This window comes from Gracilinanus agilis, chromosome 1 (assembly GCF_016433145.1).
Source record: "Gracilinanus agilis isolate LMUSP501 chromosome 1, AgileGrace, whole genome shotgun sequence".
Taxonomy (NCBI): Eukaryota; Metazoa; Chordata; class Mammalia; order Didelphimorphia; family Didelphidae; genus Gracilinanus; species Gracilinanus agilis.
Genome location: NC_058130.1, coordinates 127,461,734 through 127,480,642, shown reverse-complemented (window position 1 = coordinate 127,480,642; position 18,909 = coordinate 127,461,734). Strand labels below are relative to the sequence as shown.

General features: G+C 34.6%; 1 protein-coding gene across 1 annotated transcript in view; it reads right to left on the bottom strand.

Moving 5' to 3' along the window:
• RFX3 (regulatory factor X3) overlaps positions 1-18,909 on the bottom strand; it is a 200,280-nt gene that overhangs the window by 135,571 nt on the left and 45,800 nt on the right. Inside the window, exon 2 of the mRNA XM_044656716.1 lies at positions 2,550-2,647. Coding sequence (XP_044512651.1) covers positions 2,550-2,647 — 98 coding nt within the window. The remainder of the gene's footprint in view (positions 1-2,549; positions 2,648-18,909) is intronic.

Below are 18,909 nucleotides of genomic sequence, written 5' to 3'. Positions count from 1 at the left end.
CCTTTCTACTAGTGGCTACTTCCTGTGCATGGAAAGCACTTCTACTTCAATTCTTAGAATCCCTAATTTTCTTCAAGATTTGGCTCAAGAGAAACTGACTACCTCAGTGGTATCAAACTCAAATAGAAACCAGGCCATTAATCCACACATGAGGATCCTTTTAGGCTGCAAATTATTTAATTGCATTATTTATATATCTATACAATCCTTTTGTATTACTTTTGGGGGTAAGGGGTGATGTTAAATGAATGTTTCCTAATTACATTTTAACCTGGGCTATATTGCAGCCTAAGTTGTTTGACCACTAGCTTACATGAAATTTCTCTAGGTCCCCTCAAACTTATTGTGTTCTTCTTCAATCTTTTTTTAAAACTCCATATTTGTTTTGTATAACATTTTGTGTATAAGAATATATAAGCATACACATATCTATACATGCAAACATATATATATATACATATGTATAAAAATATGTTTAAAGTCCTGTTAGCTTACTAAGATAGTGGCTTTAACCTTTGTTTTCTTTATCCTCAGTGCCTAGCACAAAGTGCTTAATAAATGCTTCCTGACTGATTAATAGATTGATTGGTAAGACCTTTCCTCCACTTCATCTTGTTTCCTTCCAAGATTTCACCAGGATCTCTTTAACTCCCTTAATATCCTTCTCAATTCCCTTTGTATTTCCCTCTCCTGCCTGGATGTTGATTTCTCCTCTATCCCTGTCCTGGCAAGAGGTACTGCAGAAAGCCTACTCCATCATTTCCAATGTGGACCTGTATCCCTCTAAGCTACTAGTTAAGTTGAAGGGGATAAAGACTTTCATATCACCTTGATGAGAAGGGGGTTACCAAATGGAATTTTAATAAGATGGAAGACTCCCTTCCCAGGCTTTAACAATTGCCCTAATGCTGGGCTCTTCACACCTCTAAGGATTGTCATCTGTCTTGATGATGCATTTTAAGAATCCCTAAGTCTTATTGTCAATTAAGTTGCTGCACATTAAGAATCAGAGGGCATTTCCAAACCTCCTGTAGCCAAAACCTCCTATCTATGTAGCTTCCCCAATGAGAATGTGAGCTTCCTGAGAACAGGGACCATTTTTCCTGTTTGTATATGCAGGACTCAGCACTGTTCTTGGTGTATAGTAAGGGCTTGATAAATGCTTTTTCATTCTTTCATTCAGGAACCACTATTCCTCTAGTTACCTAATGTGCAAATTAGGCATCATCTTTGATTCTTCTTTCTCTTTTATAAATGATATCTGATGATTTACCATGTCTCATCAGTTCCATCAATTTCCACAATATCTCTTATATCCATCAACTCTCCACTCACCCATCCATTGCCCTAATTCAGGTCTTCATTCTCTGTCTCTCTGTCTCTCTGTCTCTCTGTCTCTCTGTCTCTCTCTCTGTCTCTCTCTATCTCTCTCTGTCTCTGTCTCTCTGTCTCTGTCTATCTCTGTCTCTCTGTCTCTCTCTGTCTCTCTCTCTCTCTGTCTCTCTCTGTCTCTCTCTCTCTCTGTCTCTCTCTCTCTCTGTCTCTCTCTGTCTCTCTCTGTCTCTCTCTGTCTCTCTCTCTTATCTCCTATTTTAATATCAGTTCTAAGGCAGAGGAAACACAAAAGGATAGGCAACTGGGGTTAAGTAACTTGCCCAGGGTCATATAGCTAAGAAGTTACTTGAGGTCACATTTGAACCTAGGACTTCCTATCTACAGGTCTGGCCCTCTATTCAGTGTGCTACTTAGCTGCCCTGTCATTATCTCTTGGGTGGACTATAGCTTGGGTATATACTTGGGTAGACATAGCCCTCCTAATTAGTTTGTCATTTGTAGTCTCTTCCTCTGTCCAATACAAATAAAAAAGAGATTATTCCTAAAGCACTTGTTTGACTATGGTTATTATCCTTACCAAGAAGTTTCAGTGAGTCCCACTGCCTCTAGGATAAAAGGCAAATGTCTCTGTCTGGCAATACAATTTTTACAACCTGCTTCCAACTTGTCTTTCGATACTGATTTCACATTGTTATTCTAATCACATTAAGTTCCAATTGGCCTGCTTAATATATTCCTCAATTTCTAGGCTTTGTACTTTTGCATAACCTACTCCCTACTTATATTCTTGGTTCCTTCCCTTGAGAGATCAGGTCAAGTGTTTCTCCATAGACCCTTTCCTGATGGCTTCTGTTATTAACAATTCCTCCAACAAACTCCTCTGCTCCCAAATTACTTTTTATTTATACTTTGTGTACATTTTATAGTTACTTATTTGAATCAATGTTGCTCTCCCCTGTCCCCACTCACACTCAACTAGGAATGTAAACTTCTTGAGAAAAAGGCCATTTTCTTTTTCTTCTTTGGAATCATCACAACACCCTGAATAATTCCTGGAACACATAAGGTGCTTGATAATTGTTTGTCAAATTGAACTGAAATGGAAGAGGACTTTGCCTAGGAGATATTCCATTCAAATGAAACATTGCATGACAGATACTTAGACCTTTTCCCCAATCACATTGATTTAAAAGGTTTCTGACTAATTTACTTACATTGCTCCATTTGTGTAGACTGTATCACTTCCCTCCACATACTGCACCTGAGCTGGATAGACATGTTGTACCTGCTGCACAGTCTGTACTTGCTGTACCTGAAAAATAAATATGAGGAGCACTGTGAAATGTGAATAGGTATGTATAGCAGTAGATCCGTTCTAATGGTTGATATAAAATGCAGTCATGTTATTAAAAAAAGAAATCGCCAAATATATAGTAATTTAAATTTAAATTCTAGTTAATCCTGGATGAAACAGTATTTAAATTAAGACATATGAATTCTGTTACACATTTGCACACACTTTAAAAATGTTTGAGTTCATAATTCTGAAAGGTTCATGTTAGTGATTTCGATTGAATGCAGTTCTTTTAAGATGCTCATTATCACTACAACAAGCTAAAAAACCTCAATACTTCATGTGTACATTTAAAGCTATGTCATACATATGTACTATTAAAAATCACTTAGGAAAAAAGGATTCTTGCCAGTATAACTAACTAGTAAATAATACACGAGGCTTTATTTTAACACTTGTGTTCAAGCCTGCTAATCAGTATTGACATGGAAAGGAAACCACACAGAATGGTCATACAAACCCATAATGATCTTAAATTATTGATTTTTATAAATTAGAGTATGTCATTTTTTGACAGTTGACCATGAAGTGCACACAGATAACCACAGCCCAATCCAGGCTGCCTTGACTACAATCTCCAAGGGCAGTGGGTAAAGGAGAAAGGAATTTACTTGGTCACCATCTGAACTGTGAGCACTGTAAGTTATATTAGGAGAGATAGTTTGATGAAAAATAGCATTAAACTCATATAGTTATGTGAAGTAAGAAGTAAAATGCTCTAACAATTCTCTAGCCCCAGTTAGGCTGCTTAAACTATGCAAATCAACTTAATTAGCATAAGTACCCAATGGTTTTGGCAAAGTTGAAAAAAATTGAAGGTTGTACAGATTATCATTAAACCAACGACTTCTACACTTCACTGAAAGTATTAATGAACCTTACATGAAGCACTTCTCTCAAAATAAAAGAGTACTAGGTTTTTAAATAACAAAAACATTTTTGTACAAATGAAATAAACCAATGAAAGACTTTTTTGATATAAATCTCTTGCTATAATCAGAAAATTGTTGTAGGTTGCATAAAGAAATCGGGCAAGATCAGACAATGGGTTCATTCTTTGACTTTACATTTTCTGAAAATAAGTTTGTTGAAAGACATCCTTTGAGATTACTGTATTTTCTCTCCCATGTCAAATAGTTTTCATGATCAATTAACAATTTTCAGTGAGATCTAATATGCTCTATACTTCACAGTGACACTTCCTCCACCAGGACTGACCACCTATCATTCTGTGTGACTTTTTTTCTGTGTCCTTTCAAAAATCTTTTATAAAAGATGTATTTCATGTTCTGAAGATTGTCTTATTTCTTCAAACAGTTATCTTTAAAGATATTGGAAGCTTGTGAACCTGATTACACAACCATTAACATTTGAAGATAATGTGTAACTAATATCTATGCAACCTTTTCTACAACATAAGGATTTTTTCTTAACATAGAATTTTTTTTTAATTTTTAAACGCTTAACTTCTGTGTATTAGTTCCTTGGTGGAAGAGTGGTAAGGGTAGGCAATGAGGGTCAAGTGACTTGCCCAGGGTTGTCACATAGCTGGGAAGTGTCTGAGGCCAGATTTGAACCTAGGACCTCCTGTCTCTAGGCCTGGCTCTCAATCCACTGAGCTACCCAGCTGCCCCCCTTCTTAACATAGATTATTAAAGAAATATGCTTTAGCTATAAAATGAAATTCTGAAAAAATAACACTAATGAAAGAATTAGCTGAATGGAAAAAGAAGCATAAAGTTTAAAAGAGAAAAATTATTTTAAAATAAGAATTGGGCAACTGGAAGATAATGACTGGATTGGGTTGTCAAGAAACAATAAAACAAAGTCAAAAAGGATAAAAATATAAGAAATGTGAAATAACTTATCAGAAAAATAACTGACTTGGAAAGCATATTTAAGAATTATTGTATTAACCATGATCAAAGAAAGAACATAAATATTACACTTAAAGAAATTATCAAGAAAAAATTCACCAATATCCTAAAACCATATGGGTAAAACAGAAATGAAAGAATCCACTCATCACCATTTGAAAGAGATCCTAAAATGAAAACTTCCAGGAATTTTATAGCCAAATTCCAGAGCTCCTGGTCAAGAAGAAAATACTTCTAACAAACAGAAAGAAACAAGGAGCTACAGGATCACAAAAGATTTAGCAGTTAACACATTAAAGGAGCAGAGAGCTTAAATATGATATTCCAGAATGTAAAAGAACTGAGATGACAAAAAAGAATAACATCCAGAAAAACTGAGTATAATCCTTAGAGTTGAAGAATTAACATTTAATGACATAAAAGACTTTCAAAGACCAGAGCTGAATAAAAAAATTTGATCTTCATGTTTAAGATTCAAGGGAAGTCAGTATAAAAAAATTAAATACAAAAGGGGACTCACAAGGGGCTCAATAAAATTGTTTATTTTTACATATGGGAAGATGACACATGCAACTTCTAAGAACTTTATCATTATTAGAACAGTTAGAAGGATTCTACAGAGAAAGAAGAGGCAAGAGGGAGTTAATTATTTTGAGATGAGGTTAAAAAAAACCTAGGCACAAAAGGGGGATGATTTGGGAGAAAGAGGAAGGAAGAAGAAGAATAGGGGAAAATATTTGACATAAAAGACGCACACAAGGAAGAGCTTTTAAAATAGAGGGCGAAATGGTGGATTGTGATGGCAGGCAGTGTTTAAACTTCACTCACATCTAAATTGCTTCAAGGAAGAAAATATGTATAGGTCTTCAACTGGTGATACTCAATAGAGAAGTATGAGGGGGAAAGAATAAAGGGAAGGGGAGGATGATAAAAGGAATAGCAGATAAAAAGTTGTAGTCAGAGGCAAAACAGACTTTAAATGAGGGACAGAATAAAAAGAGAAAGAAAAAATAAACAAAAGAAATTAGGATGGAAGAAAATGCACAAATATTAATCATAATTGTGAATGTGAATGAGATGAATTCACCTAAGAAATGGATTAGAAACCATAATCTAAAAGGTGTTGTTTACAAGAAATATACTTGGAACAAAGAGACATATATAGAGTTGAAATAAGGGGCTGGAGCAGAATCTGTTTGGCTTTAGCTAAAGTAAAAAAGGCAGGCATAGCATCCAAATTCTTGAAGGAAAAACTAAATGAATTACAAGGAGGAAATAGACATAATACTATACTACTGGGGGACATTAATTTTCCCATCTCAGAGTTAAATAAATCTGACAATAAAATAAATGAGAGAAAGAAATTATGAATAAAATATTAGAAAAAATAGACATGATAGTCCCCTGGAGGAAACCATATGGGACTAGCAAGAAGTAAACCCTTTTCTCATCTGAACATGGTACCTTCACAAAAGGCCAAAAAAAAACTTATCAGGCCGTATAAAACACCACAAATGCAGAAAAAAAAACAGAAATAGTATCCCTTTCATACTGTAATAATATAAAAGTTACATAAAATAAAGGACCATGAAAATACAGATACAAAATTAATTGCAAACTAAAAATATCCAACACTAAAGAATCAAAGAACAAATCATAGATATGATAAAAAATTTAAGAGTGTGATAATGAGACAACATTTTAAAATTTGTGGGAATTGTAATGGGGAGATTAAGCAGTAGCACCCAGGCTGTGTCTAAAGACCTGAGGCTTCCATAATGGAATGAAGCTGGGATTTTATGAATGAACTGGTGGTGGGAGTAGGCAGTTCTGAGTGGTTCAGCACTGCCTTGTAACTTCTTTCAGTCCATAGCCAATGGCTATATATACCCCCTCACGGAATGTTCAGAACCCTCTGACCACAGCCAATGGCTATACCCCCTCACGGAATGTTCAGAACCCTCTGGCTTCCAGTTTGTCTCCAACCTTCATAGAGCTGACTTCCTGTCTACCTAACTTAGCTCCCCTCTGTTACTGGTGCCAGCTGAAAAAGGGTGATACTGGGAATGGGAAATAAATAATAAACTGAGGACACACTCACTCCTCACAAGGGAAGGACAGACAGGGGAACAAAGGTAAACCAAATGGGGATGTGAGTTTCAGGAATGTCAGTTGACTTGTAACTGACAAACTGCCAACCAGGGAAAAACCAATGTAGTGCGTTCTTATAACTAAGAGGAGACAGGAAGTGCTAACAAAATTGTGTTTAATGGTAATGACTGAGGGAAGTAGGGAGAAGGGTGTTTCTATGCTAACAGACTAACCTAAAAGTTAACTACACTAAAGTTTTAACTAACTGAGCTATTCACTATCTACACTAAGAGGGCTGAAGAGGGTTTCTCATAGTACAAGTTCAGAGATGCTCTAAGCTGGTCACAGATGTAATAGGAACAAGCAAGTTCAAAAGCAGCCAGTTAATCCAAAACAGACTCCAGGGAGTAAGGTAGATTGGCCTGTTGTCCACCAACAGATAACCCAGTTCTATCCTCAACCCAGGTCACGATGTTTTCTTGCAGAATCTCCTTCTCATTGCTTTCCCACACTGACAGCTCCTTGGGTATATGGCAAAACCTGGACTACACAGCCAACAGACCTCCTTTCCTCCAGCTTGGTCAAACTCCCACTCTTTCCAAAATCACAGCTTCATTCCATTATGGAAGCCTCAGGTCTTTAGACACAGCCTGGGTGCTACTGCTTAATCTCCCCATTATAGAGTGCAAGTAAATGCAGTACTTAGGAGAACGTTTAGAGCTATATTGCATACATCAATAAAAGAGACAAGAGCAGATGGAATTTTACATGCAACTAAAAAATCTACAAAAAGAACAAATTTTAAATCACCAATTAAACTTCAAAATGGAAATTCTGAAAATCAAAAGAAAGATTAACTAAACTAAAGTAAGCAATACAAAATCATTGAACTAAGAAACAAAATTAGTAGCTAGTTACATAAATTCTAAACAACTGGAGAAATATTAGTTGCTCATGGGTAGGCTGAGCCAAGTTAATTCACTTATTCAGTGCCAGACCAACAAAACTACCAAAGAATTATTTTATAGAGGAAGTAAAAATCACGACAAAATTCACCTAGAAGAATAAATAATCAATAATATTAAGGGAATTAATGAAAAACATATTAAGGAAGGTGCCCTAGCAGTTCCAGATTTCAAACTATATTACAAAATATCAAAATAATTCAGTAGTGGATAAGAAATGGAATAGTAGGGTCAGTATTATAGATTATGTACATACATAATACATAGTAATGAACAACCATAGGAATTTAGTGGCTGATGAACTCGAGAGCCAAGCTTTTGGGACAAGAACTTCCTATCTGACAAAAATTGCTGGGAAAATTAGAAATCAATTTGGTAAAACCTAGGCATAAACCAATATCTCACAATATACCCAAGTTAAGGGCAAAATGGATAGATGATCTGGTTATAAAGGGTCATATTTTAAGTAAATTAGGGGAGTATGGAAAAATGTACCTGTCAGAACAACAGAAAAGGGAAGAGTTTATGATCAAGTAGGAGACAGAGAAAATGATGGGTAGTAAAATAAACCTGTATTACATGAAATTAAAATGCTTTCGCAGAAACAAAACTAATGTCGCCAAAGTTAGAAGGAAAGAAGAAAACTGGGAGAAAAATTTTTACAGCAAGTTTCTCTGATAAACATCTAATTTTTCAAATGTACAGGGAACTAAGCAAATTTTATAAAAATAAGAGCTATTCTCTAGTGAAAAAATGAGCAAAGGATATACCAACCAGGTAATCTTCAGAAGAAATCAAAACTAACAATAGTCACAAGAAATCATGTTTTAAATCACTATTGGTTACATAAATAAATACAAATTAAAATAACTCATAGATACCACTTCACATTTTTCAGATTGGTTAATATGATTTATCACTTATTTATTTTTATTTGGGTATATGTTTTGGGGTTTTGCTTTTACAAGGTTATTCACTTACAATAATGAATAATATATAAATATGTTTTGCATGATAATACATTTAATAACCAAGAATAAATTCCTTGTCAGCTCCAAGAGGGGTGGAGAGAAAAAGAAAGGGAGACAATATGTACCATATAACTTCAGAAAACTTATGTGGAAATGTGTTATTAAAATAAAAAATCCAAATAAAAAAAGAATGAATACAAAGTAGTTTAGGGAGGAAGGTGGCAACTGAGTTGAGTTGTAAAGGAAATGAAAGATTTCAAATAGGCAGAGGTGACGAAATATTCTTAGCTTGGGGATAGCCAGTATGAAGTCTCAAGAGATGGGATATGGAGAATCATGTGAAAGGAACAACAAATCAATTAGGATGGATGGACTGTAGAATAGAATGTGTAAGATTTTAAAGGACTTTAAATGTGGGAGAAGTTGTCTTAGAAGTACGTAGGAAATTTTAGAAAAAGAAATCAAATGAGCATAAAATGAACTTCCTAAGAAAAAAGCATCAGGACCAGATGGATTTACAAGTGAATTCTACCAAACATTTAAGGCCCAACTAATTCCAATATTAAACGAATTATTTGAAAGAAGAAGCAGAGAAGGAGTTTTAACAAATTCCTTTGTGAAACAAATAAGGTACTGAAACCTAAACAAGGAAAATAGCAAAAACAGAGAAAATTATTGACCAATCTCATTAATGAATATGGATGCAAAATTCCTAAATGAAATAGTAGCTAGGAGACTACAATAGTATGTCACAAAGACAATACATTGCGACCAAACAGGATTTATACCAGGAATGCAGGGATGTTTTAAAATAAGGAAAACTATCAACATATAATATCAATAACAAAAGTAATAAAAACCATATGATAGATGTAGAAAAAGCCTTGGACAAAAAACACTCATTCCTATTAAAATCACTGGAAAGCAGTTTTTTCTTAAAAATGATGAGAAGCATTTACCTAAAACCATCAGCTAGCATTATCTGTTATAAGGAGAAGCTAGAAGCCTTCCCAATAAGATCAGAAGTGAAACAAGAATGCCCATTATCACCAATAGTATTTAATATAGTATTAGAAATGCTAACAATAACAATGTGAAGAAAAAGAAATTGAAGGAATCAGAATGGGCAAAGAGGTAATAAAACTGTCTGCTGATGACATGACAGCTTATGTAGAAAATGAACTAAAAAGTTAGCTAAAAGTATTATAAGTAATTTTAACAAAATAAGCAGGATATGAAATAAATCCATATAAATCATCGGCATTTTAATATATTACTGACAAAATCCTTACAAGAAGAGATAGAAAGAGATAATCTATTTAGAATAACCATAGATAGAACAAAATACCTGGGAGTATACTTGCCAAAACAATCCCTAGAACTACATGAACACAATGATAAAACACTTTTTATACAAACAAAGTCAGATATAAAGAAATGGAATCATATTAATTGTTCATGGATGGGCAGAGTCAATATAATTAAAATGTCAATCTTACCTAAACAAATCTACTTATTCAATGTTATCCCATTAAATGAACAAAAACTATTTTATTGAGTGAGAAAAAATAGTAACAAAATCTACTTAGAGGAATTAAAGTTTGAGAAACATCAAAGGAATTAATTTTAAAAATGTAAAAGATTGAGGCCCAGCAAGTACCAGATTTTAAATTGTATTATAAAGCAGTAATTATTAAAACTATCTGGTACTGACTAAGAAATAAAAACGTAGACCAGTTGAACAGAACAGACACACAATAAACAGAAGTAAAAGGTTAATATGTTGTTTGATAAAACCATAGATCCAGGATTTGGGGATAGCAAGTTGCTGTTTGGAAAAAATTACCGAAAAACTGAAAACTAGTTTGGCAGAAACTAAGTATAGACCAATATCTTCTATTATTCACTAAGGTAAGATAAAAATGTATGCATGATCTAGATATAAAGAAGATAACCATAAGTTAAGTTAGAAGAACAGGAAACAAGTTACTTATTAGAATTATAAATAGAAGAGAAATTTATGAATCAACAAAAGATGGAAAGTATTGTGAAATGTAAAATGGATACTTTTGAATACTATAAATTGAAAATATTTTATATAAAAATAAATAATGCCAAGATTAGGAGGAAAGGAGAAAATTGGGTGGGGGGGATTTTATAGACAGTCCCTCAGATAGAAGTCTCACATCTAAAATATGTAAAAAATTTGTCAAATTTATTGGAATCATCCCCAGTTGATAAATAGGCAAAAGATATGAATGTACAATTTTCAGATGAAGAAATAAAAGCCATAATGAGAGGAAATGCTCCAGATCACTAGTAATCAGAAAAATGCAAAACAAAACAACTGAGATATTAGCTCACATACATCAGACTGGCTAAAAGACTAAAGATCAAAGTGACAAATGTTGAGAGGATGTGGAAAAATGGGGAAAGTAGAGCTGTGAATTGATCCAAACATTTTGGAGAGCAATTTGGAATTACACTCAGAGAGTAATAAAATCACATATATCCCCTTAGACATAGCAATACCATTTCTGGGTCAGTTTAGCAAGGAGATAAGGGAAATAGGAAAGAAACCTATACTTTCCAAAATATTTTTAGCAGCTCTCTTTGTGATAGCAAAGAATTAGAAATTGAGGGAAGTTCCACCTATTGGGGAATGGCTAAACAAATTGTGGCATGTGATTGTGTGGAATTCTACTGTCCCATAAAAAATAACAAAGAAAAAACTGTTTTTTTTTAAACGTTGAAAGAAACTATATGAGATAATGAACAATGAAATAAGGAGAACCAGGAAAACATTATACACAGCCACAGAACTAATACTAGAAGAATAAACTGAGAATGTTACCTCCAGAAAGTGAACAGAAAGATAAAACATTAAAGATAATGTATATGAACATTGGCCTCCATGATGGTATCCTATGTGATGCAGGGAGGCTGGGGAAGGGTTGGGACACTAGTATACAGGATCTATTATGTAGATATGAGGAGATCTGTGATTTCATTTCTTTAATATCTTCTTTTTTATTTGTGGAAATGCTTGTTTTGTTGGATTTAAAAACATTTGGAATAATAATTTTTTAAACCCTTGTACTTCGGTGTATTGTCTCATAGGTGGAAGAGTGGTAAGGGTGGGCAATGGGGGTTAAGTGTCTTGCCCAGGGTCACACAGCTGGGAAGTGGCTGAGGCCGGGTTTGAACCCAGGACCTCCTGTCTCTAGGCCTGACTCTCACTCCACTGAGCTACCCAGCTGCCCCCAATAATTTTTTAAAAAGAAGTAAATAGGGAGGCACTGGATTTTGTTGAGGTAAGGAATGAAATGGTTAAGACTTAAGCATTTGTAAATAATACTTTAGAAGCTAAATAGAGGATGTAATGTAGTAGGGGGCCAGGGAGACCAAATAGGAAAATACTACAAAAAGTCCAAGTAAGAGATCCTAAAGATCTTAAACAGAATAGTGTCTAAATGAATATAGAGAAGGTGACATATAGAGGACATGATGAAGAGACAGAATCAACAATATTTGGCAATGGTTTCAATGTGTGAGGGAAATGATTATGAAGTATAGAGGATGATCCAAAAGTTGTAAGTGGAAGAATAATAGTATCCTCAATAGAAATGGGGAAATTCAGTTTGAGGAAAAAGACAATGAGTTCTGTTTTGGACATATTAAATTTGAGATGCCTCTAAGATATCCAAATGAAAATATAAAATAGACAGTTATAGTGATATGACATTCTGGAAAAAGATCAGAACCAAACAAATAGAGCTGGAATTCATCTTTAATGAGATAATAACAAAATCGCTAGTAGCTGAGGAGATAAAAAAAATGAGAAAGTACCAAGGGAGAAGAGAGGAGGGCCAAAATAGGTGTTAAAGAACACCTATAGTTAGGGGGATAACATGAATAATGGCTCAGCAAAGGAGAATGATAAGGAGTGACAAGTAGAAGGAAAACTAATAGAAAGACACTGTCATTAAAAGTCAGAGAGTGAAGAAGATAGGGTAGTCAGCAATGCCAAATACTTCAGAGAAGACAAGAAGGATGAGAATTTGAGAAGAGGCCATTAGATATGAGATTTAAGAGATAATTGCTAACTTTGGAGAGCAGTTTCATTCAAATGATGATATTGGAAGCCATATTGTGGAGGGCTTAGAAGAGAGGAAGACAGGAAACAGAGACAATGGGTATAAATGGGTTTTTCAAAGAATTTGGCTGAGAAAAGGAGGAGAAATCAAAGACAACAGATAATACTTCCCTAAGGAATTGAACCAAATATTCTAATTCCTGTGAAAATCTCCAAGGCATATTTTCCAGGTGTTCGTTGAAATTATGCTAGATAGTTGCTTGCTAAAAGAAAAGAATTAAAAGAAATGCTGACAAGATCACCAATTTGTAGTTCTGTCCTTCAAGTAGTAAAGTCTTGAGCTCTAAGGCATATATGAGATAATTTTTGAAATATACTTAAGAAAAGGCAGCATAATCTGCCAGGTCAAGAATTACAATGGGAACAACACAAGAAATTTAAAGTACAGTTCCAGCTTCACCAATTTAGACTAACTGGTGGGAAAGGGGGAAAAGGGGAACATGATGTTTCTAAATTGGTGACAAACCTCAGTTAAAGAAATGTTTTCTAAACAAATGTAGTTTTATTGTTATCAAGCACATATAACCTTGGTATGATTTAAAATAAGGAACTAGAAAATTAAAAAATGTTACCTAATACAGTTTCTTTGGAAGGAGGAAGAGCATATTGGATAATTTGGTAGTAGTGGACATTCGGTATTAGGTGTATAGGTTAAGGGGAAAGCAGGCTTTTGAAAAGTATGTCCTTAATTAAGAGACAGAGAGACCAAGAAAGAAAGGGGGGGAGAGAGAGAGAAAGAGAGAGAAAGAGTGAGAGAGAGAGAAATAAAAGGAAGAAGAGATGTGTGATATGTCTTCCCAAAATGACTTAGTTCCCTGAAAGCAGAGAATAATTCTTATTTTGTATCCCCCTCCAAGTTCCTGGCAAATGCATGAGCATGAAGTCGCTCAACAAGTACTTACTGAATGAACTAATTACAGCTTACAGTTGTAAACAAATAAAATAATTTTTTTTTAAACAGAGAGCAAGAGAGAAGTCGTCTAAAGTGTTTATTATGCCCAGAGTGACTCTGGGTTTTATATCTGACAATAAACTGAAGTCATTTTCCAAAATTACATGTGTTGATTTTACTAGAAATCAAGTTTCATATGTGTTTTTATGCATCCACAAAGGCCAGTGGTGTAATTATAAAACGACATTGAATTTTATTTCATCTGTACTTGCAAGTAAGTCATTTTGTTATGATTCAGAGTTGTTCATATATCATTAACTAATGTTCTAGTGTTAATTATTCTTTGCTGCATATATTTCCTAGACAAATATTTACTCCCTCATCTATTATAAAAGTCTTTCAATATTTTACTTATTGTATATTAGCATCATTAAAGTTCAGGATAATATTTCTAAAAGGTATGTGGATACTATAGCACCATATAGTTACTTCACTACACACATTTGAAACCTCACCATTTTAGCAGCTTTATCTCTCCTTTTTAAAGAATCTACTTCCTAAAATTTTATAGGAATTATAGGCTCGAGACTATTCACATTCAATCTCACCCATTTCTTTAGGGAAATAGAATAACATTCTTAGATAAAATGTATAGACAACAACATGGCTAAATAAAATGTATAGCTAATCTCCCAAACTTATTTTAACTATTAATATTAACCTCTCTACCAACCAAACCCTTTTGAAGTGCTGCATACAAATAAGAAAAATGACGTGCTTTCTTCTGTTTTTTTAACCTTTTCTTCTTCCTCTTCTTAGGGAACTTTTTTAAAATGATGAAATAGAAAAGGAAGAAAGCAAGAGAAGTACTAGAGTTATGATTTCCTACTGTCTATGTAATTAGTCAATGAAAAACAGGATTACACATATCAAACTAAAAATCCAACTTGTTCTACTTTCCTTAAGGTCAATCAGCCTATCAAACATACTGTATACTGTCAGGGATAAAGTCTGGCCTTGATAAGGTTCAATTCTATTAGTTATCCATTTCTCTTCATTGTCAAATGAAAAAGGAGAATTCTGTGTCATCAGAAGCATAGTATTCCTGATGATAATTCCTACCTGATAACAAATTAGACATTTGCTTGTGGCCTCACCAATAAATTTATTTTAAAACAGTGGAAGTACTTTCTAATTGTATTCAAAGCTAGTGTTACAAATAATAGTGCTTGTTTTGTGTAAGTTTTAGTAAATTTTTATTATTTATGTAAGGAAAGCATAACAAAACAAATTATATATTACAGTGAAACAACTTAGTTTTGCATAGAAAATTAATATGCTTACAGGACAAATATATTCATGTTATTTTGGATGTTTTTCAAGAGAAAATAACATAACATTTCAAAATAGAAATCTTTTATAGTAAATGAAATCATTAATAAATGTTCAGCTCATTTTTCAGCTAAAAAACAATACTCTTCTTTGTGAAGATTTCTTTATTATGTAAAAACTTTGTATCTTTCTGGTATTATAGAATATTCTCACTAGCTATTTGGATGATACCCAAGTTGTTTTTTTTTTAACTGCATTAATGAAAATTTTCTAATACTGTATTTGAGGATTTTAATGACCAAAAAGAGTTATAAGGGCTATTTAAATTCATTAGAAACATCGCTATATCTTAGATTTAGAGATAGTAGGGATTTTAGAGACATAATCCAAACACTTCACTTTAGAGCTGGGGAACCTGAAGGTCCGCAAGATAAATTCATTTTTAGCATTAGATCAAAATTTTGGTCTTAATACATTGGTAACTCTTCAAGAGACAACCTATATAAAAGTAGACATAGAGATCCAAGTCTTATCTGACTGATCTCATAGGTGTTAACACCATGAGACTGTATTTTGAGGATATTCTCAATGCAAGAAGAGGGCAGGCAACATCATTTATGCCCTCCTGCTTTGCAGTATTTAAAGATTTTATCATCATCATCTTTCTTTTCCCCGTTTCTCCTTGTCCCATATACACTCAAGAATTTTCATCCCATTATTGTCATTACTTTTACTATCCAAACACCAGAATCTTAAGGTACTGGGGAAGTTAAAAGTTCCTCCTTTTCCCTAAAATACTGTATAACAGTTTTCAGTAAAACATTCCATTTTGTAGAAGTATAGAATAACTACCAGCAAAGACTTAATATAAATATTAGCAAGTATTTTAAAGTAACTAATTGCTTTATACGAGCTTGTGTTTTAAAATTTTTATAGAATAAGAATAATCATATTAAGGAATTTTTGAATATTGTCTTTATTTTACATGAAATAATTTGAAGAAATCAGAATCAATTAATTCACAATGACTGTGACTGCATTAAGGAAAAAATTTAACAAAAACATGAGAATGATTGGGCAAAAGGAAAATTAAAAGGCATAGAGGAAATAACTAATAAGTTAAGACCTTTTTACACTTCAAAATTCCCTTCTTCAAATATAAAGTATTTGTGTTTTTTAAGCGGAAATAACTAATGTTTAGAATACTTGTATTAATGTGTGAAATAATAATTTTAAATTACCCATCTGGCTAGGAGAAAGTATTCTATTTTTTTTTTTTGCTCTTTATCCTGCACTAAAAATATAATGTGTTGTAAAATACAGTACACCTTTTAATTGCTTCTTTCTTTAATACAAAGGAATGGAAATATTCCTGCTTTGATACCAATTCAGAGGAATAAAAAGAGATTTGTGGTTGAACTGGAAACAGTTAAAGTATCAAAAAAAAAAGACATTCTGAAAATAATTAAATTTAGGGACTTGAGTGAGGAGACTTAGAAGAAGTCCAAATAAAAGCAACTTTGAGTAGCTGAGATGGAAGATTACTGAATCATTTTAAAGAGAATTGTGAGAGCAAGAAATTAAGTTTGGAGATGGAAACTACAGAAAAACTATACTGGAAAGGAAAAGTTAGACTCAAAAGGGTTGACAATGATGAGGTATTGATGACAGCAGATGAGTTACGAAAACAGCTTTGGAAGGTTCCGGGTTAAGATGGCGGCAGAGTAAGAAGCAGCTCTTAACCTCTCCTGACTGAAACACACAAAACTCCTCAAGGGGACATAAAAACAAGTCCAGACGAACGGAGGAACCCCACAACAGGGCACAGCGTGGAAGGTATGTGGAATTGAGACATTTCCAGGCTATAAAGGGCTCTCACTAAATCACGGGCTGAGCAACCGCCCCACCCCCACCCCCTCCACACACAAGATCTAAAGCTCTGAAGCCAGCTAAAAAGAAATAGAGCAAGTTTGGGGCACCCATCGAGTCATTGGCAGCTCTGGGGCCTGTTCCTGAGAGCAGCAAGATTTAAGACCCCAGTAAGCCAAAGAACGCAAGAGAAATCTGAGCGCCGGAGCAGAGACCGGACGCTGGGCGCAGAGCGCAGGCTGAGCAGAGTACAGGCATGGGAAGAGGTGGGGGTGGAGGCAGACATAGCCAGGAACTAAAGCTCTGAAAACCTGAGTGGGAAACAAGTGCAGACGGGTATACGACTGTGGAAGCAGCGCCCTGAGACTTGTAAAGGAACCTCCTGCAGAGGATCAAGCAAGGGGATCCACCAGGGGGCTTGACCGCGGACAGACACTGAGCACGAGGATAAACCTGAGAAGCTGCTGGGCTAATGATGGCTACCCAGACTCAGGAAATTCAGAAGAGAAAGAATAACAAGAAAAAGAAGCCTTTAACACTCGACAACTTTTACACAGAGAAAATCCAGACAACCAAGCAAACAGAGGAGGAGAACAAACAAGCATCCGAACCCTCCTCAAATAAGGAAAACTCCTCACAAGCTATGGAAGAGTTCAAAACTGAGATTTTGAGGAAAATGGAAGAAATCTGGCAAGAAAATAACTGTTTAAAAGGTAAAATCTTGCAATTGAACACCAGAAATGACCAGATTGAAAAGGAATACCAGAAGATTATGGCCGAAAACCAGAAGATTATGGCCGAAAACAAGAAGATCATGGCCGAAAACCAGAAGATCATGGCCGAAAACCAGAAGATTATGGCCGAAAACCGAAAGATTATAGCGGAAAATCAATCCCTAAAGGCTAGAATTGAGCAATTGGAAGGCAATGATCTCTCAAGACAACAAGAACAAATAAAACAAAGTCAAAAGACTGAAAAAATAAAAGGAAACATGAAATATCTCAATGAGAGAGTGACAGACCAAGAAAACCGGTCTAGAAGAGACAATTTGAGAATAATTGGTCTTCCAGAAAAACCAGAAATTAATAGAAACCTGGACTCCGTACTAAAAGAAATTATTCAGCAAAATTGCCCTGAAATCCTACAACAAGAGAGCAATATAGACATCGAAAGGATTCATGGAACACCCACTACATTCGACCCAAAGAAGAAATCGGTTAGAAATATTATTGCCAAATTCAAAAGCTTTCAAGCAAAAGAAAAAATCTTACAGGAAGCCAGAAAGAGACAATTCAAATATCAAGGAGCACCAATCAGGATCACACAGGATCTGGCAGCCTCCACACTAAAAGACCGTAAGGCTTGGCATACAATATTCAGAAAGGCAAGAGAGCTGGGCCTGCAACCATGGATCAACTACCCATCAAAATTGACTATATATTTCCAGGGGAAAGTATGGGCATTCAACAAAATTGAAGAATTCCAGGTATTTGCACAGAAAAGACCAGGGCTAAATGGAAAGTTTGATATCGAACCACAAAAATCAAGAGAAACCTGAAAAGGTAAATAAGATACAGAGGGAAAAGAAAGAAAACTTATAATTTTTAAATTTGCCTTTTTAAGGGCCTCAGTGAGATCTAATTATCTGTATTCCTATGTAGAGAAATGTTATGTATAATTCTCTGTAGTGAACTCTATTCACTATTATAATATTCACTATTATAGTAATCAGAAGAATAATTCACAGGGTGAGGGTGGAACACAAAATAATCTAAGATGGCGTGGGGGATGGGAAAGAGGGGGTAAATAGCAGGGGACACCAAGAGAAACTTGAGTGAATAAGAAAATAGAATATTCTATTACACACAAAGAGGGCATGGGAGGGAGAGGGGACAAATACTATTAGAAGAAGGAGAGGAAGAGAGCATTAAGAGGTAATGTAATCAACCCGGAGAGGGAAGAGTAGCTTTATTATCCATTGGGATAAAAAACTCTATCTAACCCTACTGAGAAAGTCAGAAGGGATAAACCAAGGGGAGCAGGGGAGAGGGAAGGTCAAAAAAGGGA